Genomic DNA, 26416 nt, shown 5'->3' on the forward strand with positions numbered 1-26416 from the left:
TGGCAGTCAGACTGCCGTTCCCTAGCCTGTAGAGGTCTGTTCGTCCCTCCATGAAAATGCCTCCCCAGACCATCACTGACCCACCACCGAACCGGTCATGCTGAATGATGTTGCAGGCAGCATAGCGTTCTCCTTGGCTTCTCCAGACCCTTTCACGTCTATCACAGGTGCTCAGGGTAAACCTGCTCTCATCTGTGAAAAGCACAGGGCGCCAGTGGCGGACTTGCCAATTCTGGTGTTCTATGGCAAATGCCAATCGAGCTCCACGGGCTGAGTCGTGAGCATAGAGCACACTACAGGATGTCGTGCCCTGAGGCCACCCTCGTGAAGTCTGTTTCTGACTGTTTGGGCAAAAACATTCACACCAGTAGCCTGCTGAAGGTCATTCTGTAGGGCTCGGGCAGTGCTCAACCTGTTCCTCCTTGCACAAAGCAGTGGATATCGGTCCTCCTGATGGGATGAGGACGGTCTACGGCCCTGTGCAGCTCTCCTAGAGTAACTGCCTGTCTCCTGAAATCTCCTCCATGCTCTGGAGATTGTACTGGGAGACACATCAAATCTTCTTGCAACAGCACGCATGGATGTGTCATCCTGGAGGAGTTGGACAATCTGCGCAACTTCAGGAGGGTTAAGAAATCGCCTCATGCTTCCAGTCGTGATAATGGCTCTTGCTAAAGCCAACACTTGTGGAAAAATAGCTAAAAAGGATCAAGAGGGAGGAGCTTGAAATGGCCTCCACTTGCAAAACCAGTCCTGTTTTGGGGACCATCTCGTTGTTGCCCCTCTCGTGTACCTGTTGTTCATTCCATCAACATCAATGCAGCTCAAAGTGATTAACAACCCCCTCTGCCACGTGCCTGACCAAAACCTTATCAGAAAAGTGTAATTGAATTCATGCCATACCCTGATATAAAACTGTTCCTTTAAATTTTTTGAGCAGTGTATATACACATCAGTCGCAAATGGCCCATATATCTTCTCTGGTTTTTATACCATGTCACTGGCGTCAAATCCAAAGCCACTTAAATGTGCCTCGTGTTTCTTGCTAAAATCTCTGCCTAAATTGCTAATTGTCTTCATTTATACTCGTGTTGAAATATTGCAGTTTTTTGTTACCAAATTCTCATTATTCATTGACTTCATTGCCCAAAACGTTCTTATGGTTTCAACTTGAAACAAAACCTTCAAGCACAACAGCCCTCTGAAGGGACTCATAACTGCAATGTGACAACTTGAGTTGTCACCCCTTGCTTTACTGTGTTCGTGTGATTGCTCCCTTTTTCTAGTTTTTCTTTTTTTTTTTCTGCGCTACACCCCATTCAAACCCTGCACTCCAGCTGTAGAAAGACACACCCATCTTATCTGCATGCTCACTTCGGATTGGCTACGCAGCTCCCAGAAGGAATGCGAGCAGACGTGCCGTGTGTGTGTGTGTGTGTGTGTGTGTGTGTGTGTGTGTGTGTGTGTGTGTGTGTGTGTGTGTGTGTGTGTGTGTGTGTGTGTGTGTGTGTGTCCCGTTTTCCTGAGAACTATAGTTGACATATCTCCACATTAACTCGATTGAAACTAACTAGAGCCAAACCACTGTAGCCTTCTGAAATCCAAGGAAGCAAACTCAATCTCTTCGACTCTATGGCACAATTGCAGTTTCATTTTAAACGGTCAGAATATCACCATCATATGCAACAAAGTCCACCAAATAAAGCTCACTATTTATGAGCCCATATGTGACGTCACATAAAGCATGATTTCCCCAACGTCAACGGTCAATGTCAGCTAAGGCTGATGTCTCTAAAAAATGGATGTGGTGAGCGGTGGGCACCTTGGACTGGTGGGCGGCGCGTCACAGTATAGCGTTTCAAATTGAAAAATGTTTGATCCGAGAGCAGCGTCACCGTGACGTCAGACAAGCGCCTCCAATAGGAAAGAAGCTGGCAGAGTAATCGAGTGCTATTTTGGGGGCCTTATTTATATCTAGCGGTATCTAGTGTCTTTCTTTTCAACTTTGGTTGCTAACTGGAGTTCATAACGAGCCAAGATACGATACTATCGTATGCTTGTGTTTCCACGGGGATCAGTGATTGCAGATGTCTTATTTGGGGGAGAAAAAATCATTAAATCCTTCTAACGTGGGGCCCTTCGTCATCTTCGTCATCCCGTGATCGAATCCTTTCCCCTTTATGTAAACAACTGCCGCGCGGCACCGGTGATGTCACTTGCAGTTCAAATGATAGTAATCCCTTGCTACATTGCGGTTCGATTATCGCGGTTTCACTACATCTCGGATTTTTTAATTTCGAAAATTTGTGAAAAAAATCACATATAAGTCGCTCCTGAGTATAAATCGCCCCCCCCCCCCCCACCCACCCAAATTATGAAAATAAACACGATTTATAGTCCGAAAATTACGGTAATTGTTTATCAAAAATTTTTGTTGAACGGGAAGTCACGATGGCTTCTTCTCCTACTATTGCCGTCATATTTGTTCATTCTGCGCATATCAAAATGATTTGTTCTGATCAAAAGTGTGATACTTGAACACACAAGTCCTAATTGGATCAATATTTTTAGTGTCCATGAAACAGTGCATTGGATCATCGGAACTCTGCCCGAGTTAAAGAAATGTCCACGCGAACGTAGCCATTCTGTCTGAGTGATTTCCTTTCATCCTCGGAAGATAGTCTGGGTTGACAATCAGTAACTGACAAACATGTCAACACAGAGTTTGGCCGATCCACAGATTGTAACGTAGAGCGACCTCAAGATGGTGCTGCTTTCAGACACCAATAAAGGTTTGTATCACATATCTTACAAGGTTTGAACAATGGTTTGCCACTGCCACATAGTAACAAGAGAAGCTTAAAGTTAGTAGAGGTTCATCTACTTTATTTTGCATTTGAGACTTTTGTCTTCTTTGCATTTTCCAGCCACCTCGAGGCCCTGTGGCGGAGTGCTGCCCCCACAGGTCAGGATTTAGACTACAAAGGGCATTTGCTTTGGAGGAGATCACTATTATGTGCAGTGTGATGTTGTGGTTTGTCAAAGTTTAGGTTATGCTTGCATTGCTCCTCTCTAGGTGGCTTTTGTATTATAGTGCAACAGGGCTACACATGTCAGGTGCAAGAATTTTGAATTGATTTTAATAAACGACTAGTTATTTCAAGCTGATGTTAGTCTGACAGTTGGTGCAACGGAAAGACATTTTGAGACAAAACCTTGTTAATTATAGGCCTAACCACACTCGTTGCATTCATAATTATAGCTAAGCATACACATAATCAGCTCTTCCTAGCAGCGCCGTTTCTTCCTCGCTAATGACACACAAGCATGGGTGTAAGCTGTAAGTCAAAGCGTTTCCCAGCATGGAGATCTGTGTGAAGTAAATGAAAGGTCCAATCTGACGAGATGTTGTTCTTGCAACGTGTTTGTCCTGATGTTAGAATTAACCTCTCCGTTTGTATTTGTACGGTTCTTGTGGTTGACATAACAGACACAGAGAAATCACTCCGGACCACAGAGGCGTATTGGGAACTTCCCAAAATTATAATGATCACGTTGGACTGTTATGCAAAACAGACTGTCTGCAATATGACAAAGCAAAGACAGATAGGAGACGTTTAAACTTTCGATGTCTGTCAAGACTTGGATATGAGTCTTCTTCTCAGGTTGAAGAGGCGATGACAATGAACCGTAAAATTAGAAAGATTAAATCACTTGCTTTCTCTAAAGATTAAACACATGCCGCACTATGTTTCTCGTACTAAACTTAGTTATAGTGTACGGCGCCGCCATGAGTGATTTATGACCCTTTCTTGCTTTCAATAGATATTGTAGGTATGTATATGATTACATACCCTACTTTCTGTTCCTCTCATACAGTGCAGGGTTTTTCCTGTATTTAAATGAGCAGTGGATCGTATGAGAGAAGATTTGAAATGTTGTTCATGGCAGCAGAGCGGGGTGAGTCTTTCCTAAATCATGGGCGGGCAAATTTAGGCTACTTTTACTAGCATTGGGAACTACTAGATGTTTCTTGCTGCTTTCATCCAGAATTGTCCACCAGCGCTCTGTACTTCATCTTCTGTTCATTCCATCTGGAAGTCCCAGGTGCAAGCGAACAAAAAAGGAGACAATCTTACTCATCATGATATTGCAATAAATTGACTTCCTGCTTCTTCATTGCCATCACTGTGACGGGGGAAAACCCTGAACCGGTTGCCAGCCAATCGCAGGGCACATAGAGACGAACAACCATCCGCACTCGCACTCACACCTAGTGGCAATTTGGAGTGCTCAATTGGCCTACCAAGCATGTTTTTGGGATGTGGGAGGAAATCGGAATGCCCGGTGAAAACCCACACGGGCACGGGGAGAACATGCAAACTCCACACAGGGAGGGTCGGAGGTGGAATCGAACCGGCACCCTCCTAACTGTGAGGCGGACGTGCTAACGAGCCGCCCCCAAAGTACAATATTTATTTTTTATTTTTTTATTTTTCTCATTACATTGCTGCTCTTTATAAACAACTGGAACAAATCACTTTTTTTGATTCTTTTATCACAAACATTTTTTTAATTTTAGGTTATATTACCTGACATGTTTCGGCATGTACTTCAACAAAATGAACTTAGTACAACTAACTGGAACAAATGTCTAATATTGAAATGGATTCATTTGCACTACATCTGAACAATATCTTCTTTTTTTTTTGCAATTATCTTTGTACACACGTTGAAGGATCTGAGCTTCCTTAAGAAATTCCCCTTTTTGTCTACAGCGATCGATGTTAGTGTTCTGTTCAAATCTGTGGTTGGAGATGATGACGAGATCTATTTGATCCACGTTTAAGTGAGGCCTCCCTTGTTGATCTTGAAGTCCATCGTCTTCTCATGAAATACAATATTTCTTGATTCAGTTTTTCATTTGTATGTTCTTATGCCATGTGATTTTCCTCATACCATTGCCTGAGTCCCAGACCTCCAATCCAAAGACAAGCCAACGCAATGCATGATGGCCTTTTTGAGATGAAACTACATGGCAGGCTTCTACACAGTTCCTACACACTTAAATCAGTTACATTTAATGTATCGCTATTTAAATTTGATGGCTGGATGGATACAGAGCCTGGAATGGACCTGCAGAGCTACTTTGTGTTTACAAGCTATCCATTTGAGCAGAGCAATCCCGTAGTTCATATTCAAATAACAATAATTCATATTAGCTTCTTAAATTCATGTTTGTGATTTAACGTGCAACTCAACGACAATGACTTTTTGCACATTAGCTTACGCTTATTTCCTGGCATTAAATGTTGAACTCGGTCTTCCTACATCACTCACATCAACATGAAGTCCGAGCACCGCACTGTGCCAGGCTTCCAAAACATCTCAGTTCAGTGACTCATCTGAGTTCAGGATCAACATGTGTTGTACGTAATGACATCAGCGCACCAGAGGTGACAATCGGGTCACCCACAACTATTTGGACTTTTCTAAATGTTTTCAAATTCATTCTTGTTCATGCACAGCAAGTAACTGTTGTTCATGAATGTTTGATTTAATATGAATAAATGTCAATGTATTTACAGGTAAACTATCAAGTTCAAAGGGACCAAAATGTAAGATCATACTTAAGGCCAACTCTCAAAAAGCAAATTGAATTTTCCTTCTAGAGCAAAGCTGGATGACACAACTTACATCTTCTGACATTGCATCAAAACTGCCATAAAATATCTCCAACTGTAGATAGGACACAGACTGTCAAATTCATGAAAAAAACAAAAAGTTGCTAACCCTCTTGCAAAACAGAGGCCGGACCCAATCTGCACATATATGTACAGTGTGTAGCGCTGTTTTCAGGCAGAATTCTAGCAACTCCCAAACCATCAGTTTTCAGAAAAAAAGTGCATTTTAAGCCATTTTCAACACATTAGATTGGTCAGTAAAATGTTTTGCTCGACAGTGCACAAATGACCTGAAGTCTACCTCATAATTCTTTCAGGTAGTTTCCTGTTTGACTTCTGAACCGGATGGCAACTGTTCAAGTCCTGCTGTGGACATTAAATAAAAACAATGTCAACTAGTTTTTGGGTAATATGCTCCCTGACCACAGTCAATGGTCACTTGAGCGAGGCCCCGAACCCTCAGACTGAGTTCAAGATGTATAGCGCCGTTTGTGCCCCTTTTTCATTCTGACATCTCTCTTTGCATACCTGCATGTGTGTGATTGTGTTTTCTGTGTGATGTGCAAAAAAATATAAATAGATACAATGTGTGTAAGCTCAAACCTTTGAGGAATTACAACTAGTTTGATAAATCATTGGAAAAAACAGTTTCTGAAGAAAGACCAATTCATCCACCATGAAATAATTATTAAGAATAATCTTATTTACCTTCGCTCGGCATCTGAGTGTCCACGCCGCAGCTGTCGCACTTTCTTGAATCCATTTGTAATGTTTTGTATTGCAGCCTTTCTCAGGTGACCAGATGGATGACTTCAGCAGTGAATTATTCAGCAGTTTCTTTGAAGACCACTTGTTAGAGCGTCCCCTTCTGGCAGAGAGAAATTCTTTCCTCCACATGGACATAGACAGCAGTCCAGGTTAGGATCACCTTTAACTTAACTCACGAAACCTTTTTGATACTGCTGTAATGCAAAAAAGGCAAACACCTACCTCCACAATATGAATGATGCCTTCAATGACCTCTCACTCACTGCTGAAGATGTGCTTTCATGTGGTTGAAACCCAAGAAACACTCTGCAGCCCCAATAATGTTTTTCAATGGTCTTTTCATTTCTTTGGCTTCTTGTACATTGGCAGGTTTCTTGACCTCTCAGCCAACATCTGCACAGTAATCAACCCCAAACCCTCAATTGGGTTACACTTCGAAGCCATCTTGGCATTGACACGAACAGTATCAAGTCCCCCCAAACAAAAAACGTTCAGCTCACCTCCTTCAAATTCCAAAAGTGTATGTTAGCTTTGGCTTCCAAAAATTTGGACTTTTAACAGGTGAAAGTGTCCATCAATTGGCCACTGCAAAGTGACCCATCCTTCAATTGGCATTACATTTAAAGCAAAAGCACAATGCCATTTTTGACCTTTCAATTACGAATACTATGCTACTGCATGTTAAGTATGACCAAAGTATGAATTCAATTTGTCAATAAACCAAATGTGCTTATGACCTGCTTCGATTTGTGGCTTCATAGACATACAAGTAGAACACAGCTACTCTTTGAGTGAAGACTCTGCCCCCCAGAGCCCCGCCCTGTCTGTCAAGATGGACCAAGACTCTGGTGGGTGTCTCATCTTTTTCATGACTTGCTCTTGTCAACTTCTTTGACTCATGAAGAATAGAAAATAGAGCTATATATGCTAAATAATGCTTTGTTTGCTGCAACGCCTCATGTCAATTTGTATAACACAATATGTATGCAAGAAAGTGCAAAAAAGTCCTTTTCCTCTTTCCTCCACTTAGTCTGGTTTTGCATCTCTGTCCGATTGTCTGTATGTTCCTCTGTTCTCCGTTTATCCTGGGTATCCTTTAGTCTGTGCAGTGTTCCCACCGAGTAAGCCCTGCCCACCTATTGCGCACACATGCGCTCGCGCGCACATACACGCACGCACACACAGACACACACACACACACACTCCAGCATATGGTTTTGAGTGCGGTGTAGCTTAAGCCAGAAGAAAAATCTCTCTCTCTCTCTCTCTCTCTCTCTCTCTCTCTCTCTCTCTCTCTCTCTCTCTCTCTCTCTCTCTCTCTCTCTCTCACTCACTCACTCTGCCTGCCTTGCACCCCCGACAGTGGGACTCCTAAAATATTTTAAAAATATATAATAATTGAGAATTGATTCCTACTATGATTCGGATGGATTGTCCAACACTGGTGTCATATTAATTAATGAAATCCAGTGACATCCACAACATGTACGTTTATTGCAGTTTCAGTACATCGTGGATTTTTTTTGGGATTCCACCTCCGACCCTCCCTGTGTGGAGTTTGCATGTTCTCACCGTGCCCGTGTGGGTTTTCACCGGGCACTCCGGTTTCCTCCCACATCCCAAAAACATGCTTGGTAGGCCGATTGAGCACTCTAAATTGCCCCTAGGTGTGAGTACGAGTGCGGATGGTTGTTCGTCTCTGTGTGCCCTGCGATTGGCTGGCAACCGGTTCAGGGTGTCCCCCTGCCTACTGCCCGATGACGGTTGGGATAGGCTCCAGCACGCCCGCGACCCCGTGGGGACAAAGCGGTTCGGAAAATGGATGGATGAACATATTGAGATCTATTAGGCCCATCTGTGTCCATGAGGTGATTTTAGCTACTGCAGGTTCAGCACTCTTATTATTATGAGCTCACATGTGGAGATTCACGTTTGCGTCCTGGGTTTTTTTGTGCACCATTTGACTCACTTTGATTTATTAAGGTCCTTGTTGCATTTTACTGCTGCTGCCTCCTGCCATGCTGCACCAACTATTGTTTTATTAAAGCTACTTTCCTGCTGAGATCACAGCGCTCTCTGTTCACCTGCTGGGATGGCAGTCTACAGCTTTTTAGTTTTAACCATGAGTGTTCAAAAAACTGACAGTGTGATTTGATGTAAATATCTAATTCTATTTCATTGGCATTCAACACCATGAACTGTGTGATCCGATTAAAATGTAATACCTGTACTGTTACTTCTCCAAGTGCTTGCTTTTTCTTCTCATTAAAGAACACAGTGGCGTAGGCTTCCAGTTAAGATCATAGTTTAACGATACTCGACACACATGTAGGTCGTGCCTCATTTGGCCACAAACCTTAACATTACAGTCATGGGTGGTAGTCTCTGAGTTAACCAAATTATATTTACCACCTTTTTATTTTTGTCTGTAATAGATTTGGTTCATGTAAAGATAATACATAATACATATATATTTAAAGCATATACCAGTGGTTGGCAAATAGGGGCCCGCGGGCCAATTTTGGCCCGCCATCTATTCGGTCTGGCCCGCGAGATGATGTTAATATGATGTATTAAAAATTTTTTTTTTTTAAATGTCAACCCCATATTTTTTTAAAAGAATAAAAGGGCATACAACAATCCCATCAAATTAGAAACACTATGATAGTCCTTAGTGACAACAACAGGTGGAACATCCTGTTTCAGTTATCCATGACTCACAGGTCGGAACGGTATTGACATGCGAGTGTGCGTAATCTTATGCCAAAAAAAAAAACAAAGTGTCCTGTCTCCCTCCTCCCTCCTCTGTGCACCGTCTGTCACGATGAGGTTTATTTTCTCAAATGGTATTGCATGGTGTTTAAACAATTCCTCCACTTTGGCAAACATAACATCCCCATCTATATAACATCTATATTTATGACCTCTGAGTTCCTTCTCACTGACAAAGGAACATATAATTGCTTCCGACCTCGTTTGATGAAAAAAAAAATGTCTATAAGTGGAGCTATTGCTTGCAAGAAGTGACAGCCTAAACATTCATATGTCCAGGGAAGGATTATACCAGAGACAGATATTTATCTGATGTCCAATTTCTTTTCTTTCTTTCTTTCTTTCTTTCTTTCTTTCTTTCTTTCTTTCTTTCTTTCTTTCTTTCTTTCTTTCTTTCTTTCTTTCTTTCTCTTTCAGAATTTGAATGGAGCTTTAGTCAGGACCTATCAACCATCCTAGTGAAACAGGAGGAGCCAGATGTGGCTCAAAGGTCATATCCCATGGAAGGCCCTTCTCTTATTCTAAGCCCCGCCCCTGCACGGAGAGGGTCTCTATGGCGACACACAGTGAGCATCCAACAAATCAGAGACACGTCATGTTTTCTGGTTGACGTGTGAAGGAGTGTGTTTGGTTTGTTCAGGTGCACCCTCCAGATGATGTTAAGCCTGTGGCTATTAAAGATGAGCCCAGAGAGATGGGACAGTACCTCTGTCTGCCCACCGGTACACACAGCATCTACAATTTGCCCTCTATTTGTCCAGCGCACAATCTTCACAGGAGGTCCTCACCTTGCTTCTTCTCAGATGATGCCCTGCAGCTTCCACCCACGCCACCCAGCAGCAACCACGGCGACAGTGACGGCTCCCTGCCACCGTCCTCCCCGCATCTCGCTCTGCCTCCATCTTCTCCGCAGCCACAACAGAGGCCAACGGGCCGTGGCTCCGGTTCCTCCTCCTCGTCCACGGCCATCTCGTCTTCACCTCTACTAACTGCGCCGCACGTCAGTAGCCATCTCTTATCCTTTCTCTCCATTCCATTCTTTGATGCTTGCTGCTCACCGATCAAAACCTCCCTTCAATGCTCTCATTGTCGGCCATTATTGTTGTTTTGCAGAAACTACAGGGTTCTGGTCCCCTCTTGCTGACAGACGAAGAGAAGCGGACCCTCGTTGCTGAGGGATACCCTGTACCCAACAAACTTCCTCTCACCAAGAGTGAAGAGAAGGCTCTGAAGAGAGTTAGACGCAAGATTAAAAATAAGGTAACTTTGTTCAAAAATACAGTACATTCTTTTTTTTCTGCTCACCAAAATTGTGTTTGGTCTAATGTAAGAATGCAGTATAGTCAAAGGTTCTTTGCTAAAGGCTGCTTTATTATAAACCTCAATTTAAATACCGTAATTTTCGGACTATAAGTCGCGTTTTTTGTCATAGTTTTTTTTACTTATACTCAGGAGCAACTTATGTGATTTTTTTTCACAAATTTTCAAAATTCAAAACTCCGCGATGTAGTGAAACCGCGATAAACGAACCGCGATGTAGCAAGGGATTACTGTCATTTGAACTGCAAGTTGTTGACATAAAGAACGAGGAATTTGATCGAGGGATTTAATGATTTGGAGTGACACAGATGGTTTGATTATATTGTTGTGATATGATAGTTATTTGAAATATACTTTATATATCGTTATATGGGTCTGTGGAATAATTAGAAATGCAACTTACAACGGGTCCGACGTCAGCATATGCGGCGCATACGTGGCATTGTTTACATAAAGCAAGATCGATGGATTTAATGAATTGGAGTGACACAGATGGTTTTATAAACATGTTATTTATGGAATAGTTATTAGAATAACTCTGAATGTTACGTCAGGCCCGTGCTCAGCTCCTCGTTTGTGTATATGTCACATTAGCATACCGTATCATTTAGCCTGTTGTTGCTGGTTCATGTCTGTTTTTGGTGTTGGATTTTGACAAATGAATTTGCCCCAAAAGTGCAACTTATACTCCGGTGCGACATATATATGTTTTTTTTTTTCACTTTATTGTGCATTTTATGGTTGGGGTAACTTATACTCCGGAGCGACTTAATAGTCCGAAAATTACGGTAATTTAATTATGTGACTGTAAACTGTCAATCAATGAAATAAAAATAATTAAATGTCTTTGCTGTGGGGGAAAAATCCAGATCTCAGCTCAGGAGAGTCGGCGAAAGAAGAAAGAGTATGTGGAATGTCTGGAGAAAAAGTAAGTTTCCATTTTTCGAGCCAATTTCTCTCTTCAGTTATCTCAAACTATGTTTCTATTATCCTAACAATACAGTAGTGCATGATCTGTTGTATCAGTCTAGTTAAATCACAATTCACCTAACAAAAGCCTGACTGTAAACTAGCAGTCTCATCCCAGCTCCCACTTGTGTAGAAGAGTTCAGCCATGCACGCGCCAGCAATGAGAAAGATGAGGGGGGGTGAAATCCAGCTGTTTGTAATTTGAAAGTTTTCCCAGCTCAGTGTGCAACCACCGCCACTGGTCAGATTCATCATAAAAGCAGAGTATGGTTTCTTTATGTTTGTTTTTGTCTCGGGTTCTATAGTCGCCGTGTACGCTCTTAGGAAGCAAACAGCGGGTGGCTGGCGAGAGGGAGCACACTCAGAATAAGATACATTCAGAGAAAACAGCAGGATTATCGGCACTTTCATTTGGGAGAATCACTGTTTCTAGTGAATAAGCTACTTCAGTTTTTGTTCCCTCGCTACTTTGTGTTTCGGTTCTTTTCTTTGTTCCTTTAGACCAGTCAAGAAATGAACATTAGGGTTGCATTTGGTAATTCACTTTGACGCCTTTGCACTCCTACCCTAAGAGAGAGAGAGAGACAGAGTGTGTGTGTGTTTGTGCGTCCGTTCGGAGAGGCAGTGCACGCTCCCCTCTCATTAATATCCAAACGCAGCCTTTGTTCAAAAGCAATCAGTTCCTCTAACTTGAACTGTTTCCATCTGGACTGTCGTGACGCACTGGATCACCAGCAAACTAGGAGGATGACGATGAAACGTCAGCAAATATGTTGATGATTTTATTTAAGTGTGTCTTCAGGTTACACTTACTAGAATTTTGCGTTGCATTGTAGCCAAAGGTCAATCCTGGTAGATTAGTGCACCTTTTTTAAATTGTTGTTTTTCTTGTGCAAAGCCAAGATAAGTTGCTTTGGGTGGGAGAGCTACAAGCAAAGGGGAGTCATGGCCACAAACCTTGGCATTACCCAACACACTCAGGCTAAGGCCTGCGCCCCAAAGAAAATACTCAAAAGAACGGAACAGGGTCTTCAAGAATCCTGTGAGCAACTCTGAGCTTGATGGCCACACAGCGCAGGAAGAGATCTCACTGGTTGACTGATGATCTTAGAACATACATTTGTAGCTCTGTTCAACTGGGACGGGTTTATGGACAGAGACATTTTAAAACCAACAAACACAAGAAAAGGAGAGAACATTCTAAATAAAGGTGTGATAAAATGCCTTTATGATGTTTTAATTAACATCAAATGTCCTTAATTTCCCTATAACGTAACCGAGTAACAATCACCGTAGCTATAATAAAAATCATAGCATCATCTACATCCCTACCAGTAAGACCAGTAGGTGAATTACAGAGGGTCCATCATAGGTCTCAAGTCATTAAGGACCTTTGTCTCTGGGATCACAATTGACTGCTTCCACAGTGCTTGCTATTAATAGAGCTCTGGAAGGGCTGCATGAAGACCCCTCGCAGATGCTCTGCATAGTTCATCCACAGATGTCATGAAGGTCCAGGGATGTGCCTACAGCGCATACTTCTGCACTGATGATATATGTGTGTGTGTGTGTGTGTGTGTGTGTGTGTGTGTGTGTGTGTGTGTGTGTGTGTGTGTGTGTGTGTGTGTGTGTGTACACATTTCTTTGTATTACTTGTATTTTTCATTCATTTACGATTAATGGGGAGTTTCCTTTTCCCTTTGATGCCCAGGGTGGAGAACTACACATCAGAAAATAGTGACCTGTGGAAAAAAGTGGATAACCTGGAGACAGCCAACAGGTGAGGCTCGCTGCACACGGTCAACTAAAAATACATTTCTAAGTTCCTTGAACTTCTACCTACTCCCTTGAGCAAACACATAAAAAAACCTGTTGTTTTGATATATTGATTTGTCAAATTGGGTTGCTAAATAAACTTTTGAAATGAAATGAAACAAAAAACCAAAACGGATACAAATTGACATATGATGCAAAAAAAAACATGTCCCCGTGCTACAGTGTGATGCTATTGTGTCTCTCCTATTTGTTGCACATTAAACATTCCTTTTGAATAACGGATAGCACGTTAGTAGTGTACGCCTTTTCCCTTTGTTGTCTTTTTTTTGTTCTCTTGTTTCACCGACATGTTTCACACAGGTCGATTCATAGCCTTTTGATGAAAGACAGCGCCGATTAGCACATGATGGGCTCTTTATCTACAGAGCGTCAAAACAGTTTTTCTGTTGATTTGCGTGCCGCCGCAAGTCTCAAATTTGCTTCAACCGTCCGTGCTATGCTGATGCTGAGCATTTCAGCATACTTGGGTACTTTCCTTTGACATGCACCTGGCACACATGAGCATTTGCTGGCTGAAAGAATTCTAAACTTTCCACCTGCTGAAACCACATCTAGTGCTGGTTGTGTCACATGGTTTTTGTGAAGACAGATTTTGAGCTCCACTGAGCTATGTGGTGGATGTAATCATATCCAACCTTCTGAATCATTGCTAAAATCAGCTCATTGAATGCATTGGTAATACTATTGTTAATATGATTAATATGATCATATATATGTCATATATCATATGTTTGAGTCGCTGATTGTGTAGGAGGAGTACACTCGCCTGACTAGTGTGCGAGCAACTTGGGCTCGATTGCAGCTCAGTGGTGGTGTGCATCTGAGTGTAGCTGGTTGTTTGTCTCTATATCTGCGACTGGCTAGCGACCAGTTCAGGGTGTATTCGGACTTTTTCTCTCTGTTGCAGTCTGTAATTAAAGTTTTCATCGTGGAACTCCCACCCTTCACAACCCACCCTGCCCCCCCACACACACCACCACCTCTCATAAGCGATCACTCTGTAGAATACGGTTGCGTCGGCACAAACCTGAGTCAACACAGCAAGTTTAAAACCAAGTTTGTTCATATTAAATGTCGTGCTCAAGTCAAGAAAAAGACCCAGTACGTGATGGGCCTAACTTGCCCTTCATATTTCGTCCCTCAGTTTATATTCAAGCTGTGTATTTTAAGCAGCCATTAATCATTGCTGCTTAACATCAAAGTGTGCGTGCTGTGTGTTTTCTCTGACACAAGGGAGTGACAAAGGCTGACTGACGGTCTGCCTGTCTTCCTCACTGTGCCAGTTGACTGCTTAGAATTCAGTGGTTCACTTGGCTGCTTTTTGAGTCAGTGACTGATGTATGATCAACAGCTCGTGTCTCCCCTCAGTGTTCACATTGTGCCATTGCAGCGCATACCATCAGAGCCCTGCTCTCCAGGTCACACAAAACTGTGTTGTTGTGTTGTTTTAGTTCTTTGGATTGGTCCACATCTAACAGTTACTGTTATTGATTCTGCATGAAGTCAATGTGCATTTGTTTTTTTCGGGTAAAAGTTTTGTGAAAGCTTGTTTGTGTGTCTGCAGAACACTTCTCCAGCAGCTTCAAAAACTCCAATCGCTTATTTCAGGGAAAGTTGTCCCACGTGCTTGTAGAATAGCCTCAACTCAAACCGGGACATGCCTCATGGTAAGTGTGGCAGCTTGCCTTGTATTCTTCTCTCGTCGACTTGGAATGTACATCAATGGCCAAACATTGTCTTGTCGTCTCTGTGCAGATGATGGCATTGTGCTTTGTCCTGGTGTTGGGCTCCTTTTCTCCTTGCCTCTCCCCCCTCTCCTTGGTCACTCACGCCTCTTCTTCCCCCTTGCATACTTCTTCTCCTCCCTCCCCCCAGTCAGAAGACCTGTACACCACCAATCAGGGTATGTTACTTCTGTCAAGTGGTATTATCAAGAAATGTGGGTTGATAAGTAAGACTTGTGCAGGACTTTAATCGCTAAAGACTAAGCATCCTTTAGCACAATGTTTAAACGGTTCGCACAGTTAGGAAAGATTTGATCAGATTAATACAACGGAATTTTTAAGGTTGAGATGATACAATTTGTATTTTTTAACAATCAAATGACAATCGAGTGACAACAAGCTGCGTGTTTGTGTTGCAGTCCGCTCTCGCAGCCTTCTCTTCTTCGACGAAGGCTCTCCACTGGAGGGAACCCCTACAACGTTATTAGTGGAGAGACCGCGGTCACAAAAACACATCCAGACAGCTGATGTCCACAAAAACCAGACAAAGGCGCCCGAATCGGACCACAGGTGTGATTAGATCACTCCAAAGTGCTAAACATTGACCACCACTGACCATGACATGTACTTTGTCCTCCTCAGAGAAACTAAACCAAATGACAGTTCAGGATTCTTCTGACAGCTTAAACCACCCTCCCGTCGCCAACTGGACCTCCCTCAAGTTTCACGGTGGCCCCCCCTCCTAGCCACCATGGCACATATTATTATATACAGTATATACATACACATACTGTAGATCTCTCATTGTCACGTGGAATTATTGACCTCATAGAGCATACTCCTTCTATGTATGCACACATTGACCTCCAGCGCTGATTTCTACTTCACCCCGTGCACTGTACTGGTGTCTTTAGTGTTGCTGCTAATGTTTCAAAAGCAAACGAGACTCGTGTCCGCCTTTCAAGTGCCTTCCATTTGGCCTTAAGGTATGATTGACTCAAGAGTGCAAATTTAACACTCACGAATTGAATGTCTTTATCAGATAGTTTGACACCTCACATCAATTGATTTATGGCTCTGAAAGGTTGGTTGTGAGGTCAAACTGCACTTCTGCTTAACCCAAATTCATCCACTTTACAACCCCCCCAAAAATTTCTCATCTGTATTTTCCTATTGAAGAGTTCTAACAGGAGGGCGGGAAACATGACAAAGTATTTTTATGAAATAAAAAATTGTGTGTATATAATAATAATATAGTTGCAGCATCAAAAATGAGCATATTTAAATTATGCAACAAAAATATTAAATGTACTATTTTAAAGTTTAGTTTATACATTACTGCCTCATTTTTTTTCTAAATAATGTTATAAAAAGTATAAAAATGACAATATTGCTTCATAATATATTCCAAGCATAAAAAAGAGCATTTATTTTATGCGACAAAAAAAGGAAAGATGTGTTGTCCATTGGGATTGTGTAAAGATTTAGATCATGTGTATCGCTCCGTGTCCATCCACCTTGGGGTTTGTGTCTTTTAGCTGTAATTATGTTTTATGTTTCATTGTAGTTTATCAAAAATAACCATTTTTTTCCCCCTTCAAATCCGAGCAACTGTGAAATCAGGGCAAAAGTAAACTTTGATTGACTCCACTTTACCACACACTGGGTTTAAAACATGTTGCCAATAAAGTAAAATGCTTGTGTGTGCGTATTTATTGCTGTTTGTAGAAAGTATGTACATATCAAATTCCATTCCCAGATGTGAAAGACCACTACTATCTTCAAAATAACTCCCAAAAAAAATCTTGTTCTGTTCATGTGAAAAATTCTGTGCAGTACTGAGATGCCTTTAATTGATTACCCACAAAACGCTATTTTGTCATGCTTGCAATGTGAACGTCAATGCATTTGTGTGCATAAATGATGTGGCATTGTGAATACGGGCCTAATGAGTGGATTGCAGTGTCATTGCCTGTGGAAATGCATTACAAAGTCTTTTAATTGGGGGGGGGGGGGTGATGGATGGCTGGCTGGAGGGAGGGAGGGTTTGGTAACTTTTTCCAAACCTGGACAACACAGGAAACTAAATTGGTTGGGAAAGCTGGGTCACAAATACTTGAGGAAGTAAATCAAGTCATGTTCACAGAGGATTCTTGTTGTTTTTGTACAGCGTGTTGCATGTTCCTTTATATATGCCTGTTATATTAGTGTAGTCAGTAGATTAGAAACCAGCAAAATATTAAAAATCTGCATCAGCATCACTGTCTCTTGACTTTCTTGGTTTAAATACAATTGTGTGATCTCGGCTTGTTCTTGAGCAATGCTCTACAGAGTTCAGGCACACATTAGCTGAAGTGTTTCAGGATGAGCTGTCTGCGAAGCTTCTCAGCCTGATCGTCACGGTCCTCGGGCCTCTGCTCCAGGGTTTCGGGTTGCTCCGGCGGGTCCGTTCTTTCCAGAGTCCAGGCGTCTAAACCTGACTGCAGGGAGGCATTGTGGAGAACACAACAAGCTAACACGATGGATGCACTCCTTTCTGGTGAGTACTGTGCAGAGAGCAGTGATGACGACAGTGGTTTAGTACGTGAACTGTTCTTTTTCTTAACGCGGTTAGAAGTGAAATACCTGCAAATACCCTTTGGTTCCATCTAAACATCTAAATCTAGTCTGGATGGCTCGAAACGTTCTATCCACAATCTCATGCGTGGCCGTGTGAGCGAGATTGTATCCAAACTCTGCAGGGGATTCTGGGCAATCCACCGGGGTCATCAACCACTTCCTTAGAGGATAACGGCTGTCACCTAATAATCAGAAGACAAAGAACTTTTTCACCATCAATGAACTAAATGTGTAGTTGATACCTAGCCAAACAGTTCTCACCCAGCAAATAGCCCTCCTCAATTTCTTGCAGTTCTTTAAAAAGGGCAGATCTTTCCAGAACATCGACGCCTTTGAGCCCACCGGGCCAGTGAGTTTCAGCGCTGAGTAGCAGGCCTCGGGGATCACAAACAAGCTGACACCCAATGGAGTGAAAGCCCTTCTTGTTAACATAGGATGAGTCTTCACTGTTCGGAGCCTTGATGGCGACATGAACACAATCCAGTACTCCGAGAATGCCCGTTAATCCTGCCACCCTCTGGAACTCCTGGGAGGTCTGCTCTCGGATCACGGCCTCTCTGCACAAGAAACAATTCTTCATCTATATCGTTCTGGCAAGATTAACATCTTGATTATTTATTTACCTTTTCAACGTGATGAACTGAGGAGCTTTCTCAACCAGAGCTTTGGTCACATTGGAAACACATCTGGACATGGACGCTTGGCTGATTCCAATTGTATCTCCCATTGATGTCTGAAAAGACCCCGACGTGTAGAACCCCAACGCGGCCAGTACCTGTACCTCAGGACTGATGGCTCTGGATCTCTGTGTGCGTCTACAGAGGGACTGGTACAAAAAAAAGAGCACAAAATATTGCAGTAGCTCTGAGATAGAACTGACAGATAACCCTTGAAAACGTGAGAGTTTACCTCTCTGAGTAACTCTACCAAGTAGAGGATGAATTCTCTGGGGAAGCCAAACTGTGAGACGAGGAATTCGTCTGACACAGAGCCCACGTCAAAACGGTCCAAGGTTTTGTGACCACGGCCGTGCAACAGTAAATCGCAGTCCAAAATGGCTATCGAGATCGCCATGCTGTGTGTGATGAATAACAACAAATTACTGTACTTGACTACAATTAACGTATTAATCGTACTCATTGACGTTTTTCTTCGAACTTCAAGCATTGTTTGGTTTCACTGTTTATATAAATCTATATCATCCACATAAATAAATGTTATCTTGATTGAATGAAATGCTAACATTAGTGTTTGTCTGAATCAATTGAAACCAACGTTTCATGCTACATTTCAAAGTCATATGTGTAAACAAGCTCATTATAGGCCAACGATATAGAGATACAATGTCTGAAATAATGAAACGCAATGCACATAATAAATGAAACTGAATTTAAAAATAAATCGGTTTACCGTCCGTCTCGGCCAACTAAGTATAAGGACAAAAAGTGCCTTATCACACTACTTCTTAGATTCGGCAAAAAAAGAAAACAAGAAAACAAAAAAAGCAAACGAAAACCCTTGAGTCCACCCAGAATGTTTTATAATGTCGTAGATTAACAAGCCTGAATGTTGTTGTTTTTTTAAATATAAACTACACATACATATTCGCGAAAGTGCTATTGTGAAACATTTGCTATCTAAACACGTCGACATGGGGAAAATAAACACAAATGTAGCACAGCCGCTGTTGACGTTGTTTACATCAGAATTGGTCTTATTCGCGATTCTGGACAACTGAATCGAGAGTCCTATTTATTGAGCTGATTTGTGTCTCATCCAAGCCGCGTTGCTAAAGGAAACCCTCATGTAGGTTTGCTTTTTGTGATGGGTTTAAAGTGCGCGACGTCCAGCTAGCTTGATGGCCAGCCTGGTATTAGCCGTTTACTAATGAGTCATCAGTTCCGATGGAGAACCTCTTAATTTATTGGCGTCTTGCTAGCTTCTACTTGTTTAGTGTCCATTGCTAAGTGCTCTTCAATGGGTTAAAATTACGAATTATCTGTACAGTAGCTCAATGGATATTCTAATAGCGACGTAAAGGCCCTATTGGCTTTCACTGCGTATCTGCCGTAATATAACAATGATTAATCCAAGGCTTTACTATGGTAATGGAGTTCCAGTAAGTGTTGTACTAAATATTTCTCAATGTGTAAACTTTTGGAAGCTGTGTATGTGTGCTTTTTACGAATGCAAGGTAGGTATTTCGCTTCATATTCTATGGAGAAAGTGTACATCTCTAGCTGTATGGTTTTTATTCCAGCTACAGCATATTCGTTTAGGACAATATTGTATTTTTAGCAGGGTGATGGATGGATTTATATTTTTTCTTATCCACACAAATAGCTTCAATATACTGTATGCTCATGCTCGATTGCAGGGTGGTAACAACATGGACAGTGACCTGAGTACCCAGGATAAAAAAGACTTGGATAAGTTCATTAAGTTCTTTGCCTTAAAGGTGAGACGATGCTTGATGATATATTCTAGTCACGTTATTATTGATAACTGTACAAATCGATAGTACTTTCTGTGTTCAATAACTGTTTGATTGTATCGTTGGTGTATTGTAGACTGTTCAGGTGATAGTCCAGGCTCGCCTTGGTGAGAAGATATGTACTCGCTCGTCTCCGTCCCCCACTGGCTCTGACTGGGTAAAACATTTTTTTTTTTTTTTTAAAGGGCATTAATTTCTTATTGCGCTGTGTGCAAGAGTATGACACAATGTGCAAGGATCCTTGTTATTTATAGTTTTTGTGACATCCACACTTATCTTTTTCATTTGAAGTGTGATTGTAATTGATTTATGTTCATTTGTTTTATTTTGTAGTTCAATTTAGCAATCAAAGACATCCCAGAAGTGACCCATGAAGCAAAGAAAATTTTGGCTGGCCACCTTCCAGGCATAGGGCATTCAATGTGCGTGGAGATCTCTCTGAAGACTGCGGAGGTAAAACTCTTCTTTTTTTTTTTAAATGCTTTTATTTGAAGCTAAAAGGTTTTTGATCATGCTTTTCTGATATCCAACATTATTTGTACAAGTGCTAATCTTTACTCACTCACCAAATAGAGCCCCAAAATGCATAATCATCTATCTGCCTCTCTTTCATCCAGGGGGACTCAATGGAGTTAGAGACTTGGTGCCTAGAGATTAATGAAAAGTAAGATGGTGGTCTTTTCTTACAAATTTAGAGAAAGATTTGAGAGCTCATTGACTAAATTTATTTGAACAAATCTTCGGACCTTATTTGCTACGCTCTGCACTAAAGTTTCTCAAACATGGTGATTCATAACGGCATGTTGTTGCGGCATGGAAATTTCATTTTTCAGAATACTCAATGAAAATCAAAGTACAACTTGTACAGATTGGAAAGTCCCTACGCTCTGCTTCTGTCATATGCCCAGCAGATGAGTTTTTGTTGTTGTTTTTCTCCATTTCAAAGTAACTCATTGTTACAGAGCTGCCAACTTTCCCTAAATCCGGATGCATGATATTTATCGGATCAATAATTCAACGGTCGACATACATAGGAAATATGATAATTATATCGATTATAGCTCTTAAAATAATAAGTGCTGAAACATAGGTCAACATGTTTTTATTTTGTAGGTGTGATAAGGACATAAAAGTGTCGTATACTGTTTACGACCGTCTGTCTGTCCTTCTCAAATCTCTGCTGGCCGTCACTAGAGTAACGCCTGCGTACAAACTGTCGAGAAAGCAGGGACATGACTATGTCATATTATACAGGTGAGTAAGACCCGTTTCTCATCACTCCAATGTTCCGTCTGCTCATTGTTTGAGCTTCTTTGTCTAGGATCTATTTTGGAGAAGTTCAGATGAAAGGATTAGGAGAAGGTAGTTGTTATTTTATTGTATTATAATTATTCCCACCATAAGTCAAACAATATAAATGTTTTTTTTACCTCTCTCAAACATTCATCAATAGCTTGCTCAGTCAATTTCCTATTTTTGAAGGTTTCCAGACGGTGCGTGTTGGTGTTGTGGGAACCCCCGTTGGCACTGTCACACTTTCATGTGCCTATCGCACAAACCTGGCTTTAATGTCCAACAGGTAGGTAACATTTGCTCGGCCGTGTGACATGTCATCAAAAAAAAAAAAAAAACTTTTAAACAAATGCATCTTTGATCTTGCAGACAATTTGAGCGATCTGCGCCTATCATGGGGATTATTGTGGACCACTTTGTGGACCCTCCCTGTGGTAGCCAGCGACCTGCAAATATGGGTCAGCCCTGCAACTACAGGTACCCAGTACACAAGTAAGAAGGACTTCCATTTTTTTGATTTTGATTGTTCGAATCTATTATTGCGCTGGTTTAGGGTGATCAAACGTCCGCTTTTTACCCGGACATGTCCAGGGGGAATTTCAAAAATGTCCGGGATTTTGTTCTTTGACTGCCGCCGGCCACTCCAGCACTGTCACCAACAGCTAACAATTTTAGCAACTAACTTTTTCTTCACAGAGCAACAGACGACAACGATAGTGAAGCATTTGCAGGAGTTCAGGATTCGCAGGAAGTTTGCACTACATCCTTCTCCACTTCCCCCCCATCTCAGGTAATGCCCCCTTTTCCTTAGCGAAAGACTATAAACCGCAACTTTCTTCTCCTTTAACTTCTGCAGTTTTTTTTTTCTTATCCCAAAACTCATTAGGAAGTCACCCATTAGCTCAATTCTGATCTTTTTTTGAGTGCTGTTTCTTTCTCTTTTTTTTTATTTTTTTTTTTCAAGACAGCTGAATGGCTCAATTTCCATTTTTCCAAATCCAACCTGGGCCACTTTGAAATATGGTCATAGATATGTATCGACAATTGCAATGCAGCACGCTCAAAAGATTGGATTTTACGGGACTCTTTCTTTACCTCCTTGCATGTTTTTCTATTCTCTTCCCTCTTCCTGCCACTGGACCGCTTCTCAGTGCTTCTGTACGCTGAGTCCTTCTCCTTCGAAACTGTCTAAGGCACTTCCTCTGGACAATCCACAGTTTCCACTGGTCCCCGGTCTCGTCACTCATCCTGTGAGTCTACACTGGCACATCTTTTTGTTTTGTTTTGAATTGCTTTCATTGATCTTGCCCTTTTTCTATCCCTATTACTAACAGGCTGAATCAGTCGACACTGAATTTGCAAAAGATGATTCATGCATCTTTTCTCCTTTTTGTCCGCACATGCAGCTGCTATCCTACCAGCCTCCTGTTCTAGCAGGAACTCCTGAGCATTGCCACACTGCTGCAAATCCAAGCCAGGTAATAATCAGACTGGTAAAAGAGCATGCGAGGAGCATATGCCTGCAGGTGCATATCTAGGCGATGTTGGAGTTCAAGGTCAACACCAAATTCATGCACTCCAGACACTGCATGCTGGGAAGGAGGACGGGGTGTTGCATCCAGCGCAGCCCTATCATGGCACCGAAGCTCATTTGACAGTGGAGCATATGCCCAATACACCTGGCAGCCGGTAATTGTACCTCCATGTCATTTCACAAATGAAATGAATCAATGACGTGAATGTGTGTTACTCTGATTTCACGTGTGGCCTCCCTTCCCAGTGGCGACAATGACATTTTGTCCCACAGCGGAGAGGCAAGGAGGAGCACCTCTCCCTCTGACCCAGTCGAGACTCTTAATGCCTTGACGAGGAAAGTTGGAGCTTTTGTCAATAAACCCAATGCACGGGTAAGGAAAAATGCATGTTTATATGCATGTAAAGAGCCTACAGACCTATTTTCAAATGTCAGGTTTTTGTGACGATAAATCTTTTGGAAAAAAAAATATATATATATTTCCACCATTGTCACCTACAATCTGTACAACTCAAATTGGAAAAACAAGTATTTTACTGGTGGGAAATAAGAACATGCGAAATGCATTTCTGAAGCACTACATAAATCGAAAAACCTCCCGACCAATTAAAACAAAGCAGTTTTAATTGTTCAGCCCTAAAATATAAACATGACTCTCAGCATCATAAATCATTTAACTACCGTAATTTTCGGACTATAAGTGGCGGTAGATGTAATATTTAAACTTTGACTGAAAAAAAGTTGTGTTCAAGTCTTAACAATGCATATAATGATTGTTGATGAACGAACATGGTGTTGTTGTTTTTTTTGGTCTCAGTGGCATGACTTTCCCTGTTGTTTTTAGCTATCAGACACAATGGCCCTGCCATTTGCTGCGTTTGCTCCCAGAGGCCTCGACTCTGAGGACAATGATCTAATGGTAAGTGTGGATGCCATGGGTTCAGTGAGCATTGGCCTGTACTTCTGAGAATCACTGTGTGTCTGTCTGTCTGTCTGTACAGGTACATCCTCCAGACTCTCCCTCCTGCATGTCCCCTCTGCAGGCCAGTCTTCACTCGCAAGGCTCAGACGGCTCGGGGCAGCAGGATGACTTTGTCATGGTTGACCTCGTACGTTGGTCATATGAACTCCAAGGACCACTGCACGCTCATCTGATCCAATGTTTCATGTTTTTAGCGGCCAGCTTTCTCTAAAGACGACTTGTTGCCGATGGATTTGGGAACATTCTACAGGGAATTTCAGAACCCTCCGCAACTGGCCAGCCTCTCTCTTCACATCAGTTCCCAGTCAATGGCTGATGATCTCGTAGTATGCTTTTTTTTAAAAAAAATTCAACTTTTAGACGACAAAATGAAGGGGTGTGAGTTGCTTCTAACAGTGTATGTACTATGCCTGCAGGATTTGCTGCCAGAGAAACTGGCCATCTACGAAAGAAACATTGACGAGTTTGACGCCTTTGTGGATATGCTCCAATAGAGAATGACAGCAAGCGAGGAGTCAACTTTTATCAGTTTCCTGATGTTTTTTTTCATCCCAATGCCACTCGTGTCCCAGCTTTGTAGAAAACATTCACTGTAAATACAACTTCTGAAAGTGACGCACACTTGGATCCTGCTTAAAATGTTCATCATGACATAAAACACTGAACACGTCACTTTAAACAAGCATCCATGCAATAAAAGCATGTTCACAGTGAAAATCAGGGCTGCAACTGCTAGAATTACCTTGAGAATGCATTTAGCCTAACACAGTAACTACCTGCTTAATGCATTTAGAGACAGTGTGTAGAATTTGTCCACTTGTTTGAAGAACCAATTTCATTCTTTGGCTTTTGACTGGTTAATTGTTTGGATTGACTCTTTTCACTGTCTTTGTGATTGTCCCATTGCTTCGCGTGTTTATAGCTGCAGCCGTTGTAAAATGCAAATAGATATGCCAATGGTGAAAGTACATTGTGATAAAACATATTTTTTGCCATGTTATTTAAATTGATTTTTTTTTCAAAGATGAACATTGACAAATCAAAATGTTGTCTACACACTGTCTCTTAATTTTGAAGTAGAGGTGATCATTCAGCTATAGCTCCAAGTTCCCAGCTGGTCTGAGGATTTCAATGGTCTACACTTTCCCCAGTAGTGTTGTACAGATAAATCTACACAAACTCACGCAGATTGCATCAACTGTAAAATGCATGTTGTAAGCAGTCTGTTTTCATTGTAATGAAATAACACCCTACAACATCTTAAAGGTCAAATATCTTAAATCATCTTAAATTTTCTTAAGGTTCTATGCTCCACTAGTATTTAACAGCTTTCTGATTGTTTTGTTGGTTGAGCATGAAGCAATAAAATCCACCTGTTTTTAACCATCTCGGGGGGCTGCCATTTTGCCACTTGCTGTCAACTGAAGGTGACATCAGTATCTCAGTGCTTTAGCTCATCTGTTTTAGGGGTTTGGTCATGTGATGTATTGCCAAAAATTGATTTATTCCACTCAAATTGTACCACTTTCAAACTCAAGACATTCCAGGCAAAGGTTAAATTTTATTGTTGCTTGAAACACATTCAGCAAACGACTTGATCACAGTATATCTTAAACCAGTCAGTAATAATTATATTTTGTAGATTTGTCAAATAATTTCTGATGGATGAATAAATCTTTTAATTTCTTCTATGAACCGTTTTTTTTTTCTTTTATTCAAGATGGCACTGTTTAACATTAGGCTGAAAACCCAATTTGGCAGTTTGGTAAACTACTAATATTTTGATTAAATTTTACACTTCATTTTCACATTACCATAAATTTAATGTAATAAAGATAGCTAAATATCTTTTGACAATAGTTTTACTGTTGACTGTGTCCCCTTGTTAGATATTTTTTCTGACTTTGACTTGGCTTTCCCAGTTTGAGTGGCACTTTTCCCTGGTCAGAGGTCAAGAAAACTGAGCTTTTAATGCACTATGATGTCATTTTGAGACAACAGCAAGTTGCCACTTGTACAAAGCGAAATGGCCACCCCTCACAACCTGATGGATTACAAACAGGCAAATCTTTTGCTTAATTCATATTCCACAGTAATAGCAACGTTAAATAAAAAATTAAAAAAAAGGGGTTTTACTAGTGTAGGCACCGAACAAAAGATTTTTTTTTTTTAACTTGACTTCGCCTTTGAAGTTTAGTGTGAAGCTTCTATACCAATTCCATTTTCAGTGCATTTTCTGCAGGCTGTTGCACATTGGGGGAAATTTAAATTTCTAGGGTTTGCATCCCATGTTCTGGTTGACAGCTTTAACTTGATGTTCCAATAAAAAGCATGTTGAAATGATTAGTCGATGTTAACTCACCTGATTAACTACCAAGGAAATATGGAACCTCCCCAAGCCACATCATGCACAAAGGTTTT

At 41.4% G+C, this 26416-nt stretch overlaps 4 protein-coding genes across 17 annotated transcripts in view; 2 read left to right on the forward strand and 2 right to left on the reverse strand.

The window, feature by feature from the left end:
- LOC147061501 (uncharacterized) overlaps positions 1-6562 on the reverse strand; it is a 22194-nt gene extending 15632 nt beyond the window's left edge. Inside the window, exon 1 of the mRNA XM_085916479.1 lies at positions 6393-6562. The gene's annotated coding sequence lies outside the window, so the exon portion shown is untranslated. The remainder of the gene's footprint in view (positions 1-6392) is intronic.
- The window catches only part of creb3l1 (cAMP responsive element binding protein 3-like 1), a 19820-nt gene extending 2738 nt beyond the window's left edge, over positions 1-17082 (forward strand). Inside the window, exons 2-13 of one of the 2 annotated variants that reach the window (XM_085912713.1) lie at positions 6469-6601; positions 7214-7300; positions 9642-9790; positions 9865-9946; positions 10028-10224; positions 10338-10484; positions 11414-11472; positions 13225-13293; positions 14914-15016; positions 15105-15252; positions 15493-15643; positions 15716-17082. In XM_085912713.1, the coding sequence (XP_085768839.1) occupies positions 6469-6601; positions 7214-7300; positions 9642-9790; positions 9865-9946; positions 10028-10224; positions 10338-10484; positions 11414-11472; positions 13225-13293; positions 14914-15016; positions 15105-15252; positions 15493-15643; positions 15716-15752 (1362 nt within the window). In that variant the 3' untranslated portion in view covers positions 15753-17082. Of the gene's footprint in view, positions 1-6468; positions 6602-7213; positions 7301-9641; positions 9791-9864; positions 10225-10337; positions 10485-11413; positions 11473-13224; positions 13294-14913; positions 15017-15104; positions 15253-15492; positions 15644-15715 lie in introns of both variants that reach the window. The other variant, XM_085911895.1, reaches the window with a different exon arrangement.
- On the reverse strand, positions 16420-19729 carry harbi1 (harbinger transposase derived 1). Of its 3 annotated transcripts, XM_085915415.1 has the most exons (6): positions 19103-19729; positions 18602-18767; positions 18316-18518; positions 17954-18249; positions 17699-17874; positions 16420-17619 (listed from the first exon to the last, which is right to left on the reverse strand). In XM_085915415.1, the coding sequence occupies exons 2-6, from the start codon at positions 18764-18766 to the stop codon at positions 17419-17421; spliced, it is 1041 nt and encodes a 346-aa protein (XP_085771541.1). In that variant the 5' UTR covers position 18767; positions 19103-19729; the 3' UTR covers positions 16420-17418. The 3 variants fall into 3 exon arrangements, with proteins under 3 accessions (XP_085771541.1, XP_085770729.1, XP_085769884.1); XM_085914603.1 differs by lacking the exon at positions 19103-19729 and having other exon boundaries at positions 16420-17553; positions 18602-19076; XM_085913758.1 differs by lacking the exon at positions 19103-19729 and having other exon boundaries at positions 18602-19070.
- On the forward strand, positions 19322-26338 carry atg13 (ATG13 autophagy related 13 homolog (S. cerevisiae)). 11 transcript variants are annotated; one of them, XM_085905849.1, is made up of 18 exons: positions 19322-19498; positions 20070-20150; positions 20263-20343; positions 20520-20639; positions 20804-20850; positions 21300-21440; positions 21508-21548; positions 21669-21765; positions 21849-21971; positions 22176-22269; positions 22631-22729; positions 22814-22957; positions 23062-23168; positions 23260-23386; positions 23858-23932; positions 24015-24122; positions 24190-24321; positions 24412-26338. In XM_085905849.1, exons 2-18 carry the CDS (start codon positions 20082-20084, stop codon positions 24487-24489), a joined length of 1683 nt encoding a protein of 560 aa, XP_085761975.1. In that variant the 5' UTR covers positions 19322-19498; positions 20070-20081; the 3' UTR covers positions 24490-26338. The 11 variants fall into 11 exon arrangements, with proteins under 11 accessions (XP_085761975.1, XP_085765140.1, XP_085783941.1 ...); XM_085909014.1 differs by lacking the exon at positions 19322-19498 and adding an exon at positions 19534-19811 and having other exon boundaries at positions 21849-21956; positions 22886-22957; positions 24190-24318; XM_085927815.1 differs by lacking the exon at positions 19322-19498 and adding an exon at positions 19535-19811 and having other exon boundaries at positions 24190-24318.
- Positions 26339-26416: the final 78 nt, after the last annotated feature.

The sequence above is a fragment of the Syngnathus leptorhynchus genome, chromosome 1, assembly GCF_054491065.1.
Source record: "Syngnathus leptorhynchus isolate UIUO chromosome 1, UIUO_Slep, whole genome shotgun sequence".
Taxonomy (NCBI): Eukaryota; Metazoa; Chordata; class Actinopteri; order Syngnathiformes; family Syngnathidae; genus Syngnathus; species Syngnathus leptorhynchus.

What these genes read in the sequence shown, in the direction of transcription:
- atg13 (XM_085919647.1), top strand. Translation starts at nt 19,773, where the DNA reads ATGATTAATCCAAGGCTTTACTATGGTAATGGAGTTCCA. An exon ending in CCACTTCCCCCCCATCTCAG is followed by an intron (nt 22,270 to 22,630) that starts GTAATGCCCCCT and finishes ACCGCTTCTCAG; the next exon opens with TGCTTCTGTACGCTGAGTCC. An exon ending in CAATGGCTGATGATCTCGTA is followed by an intron (nt 24,322 to 24,411) that starts GTATGCTTTTTT and finishes CTATGCCTGCAG; the next exon opens with GATTTGCTGCCAGAGAAACT.
- harbi1 (XM_085913758.1), bottom strand. Translation starts at nt 18,859, where the DNA reads ATGCTTGAAGTTCGAAGAAAAACGTCAATGAGTACGATTAATACGTTA. An exon ending in TGAGGAGGGCTATTTGCTGG is followed by an intron (nt 17,875 to 17,953) that starts GTGAGAACTGTT and finishes TCTGATTATTAG; the next exon opens with GTGACAGCCGTTATCCTCTA. An exon ending in GAACCAAAGGGTATTTGCAG is followed by an intron (nt 17,620 to 17,698) that starts GTATTTCACTTC and finishes CTCTCTGCACAG; the next exon opens with TACTCACCAGAAAGGAGTGC.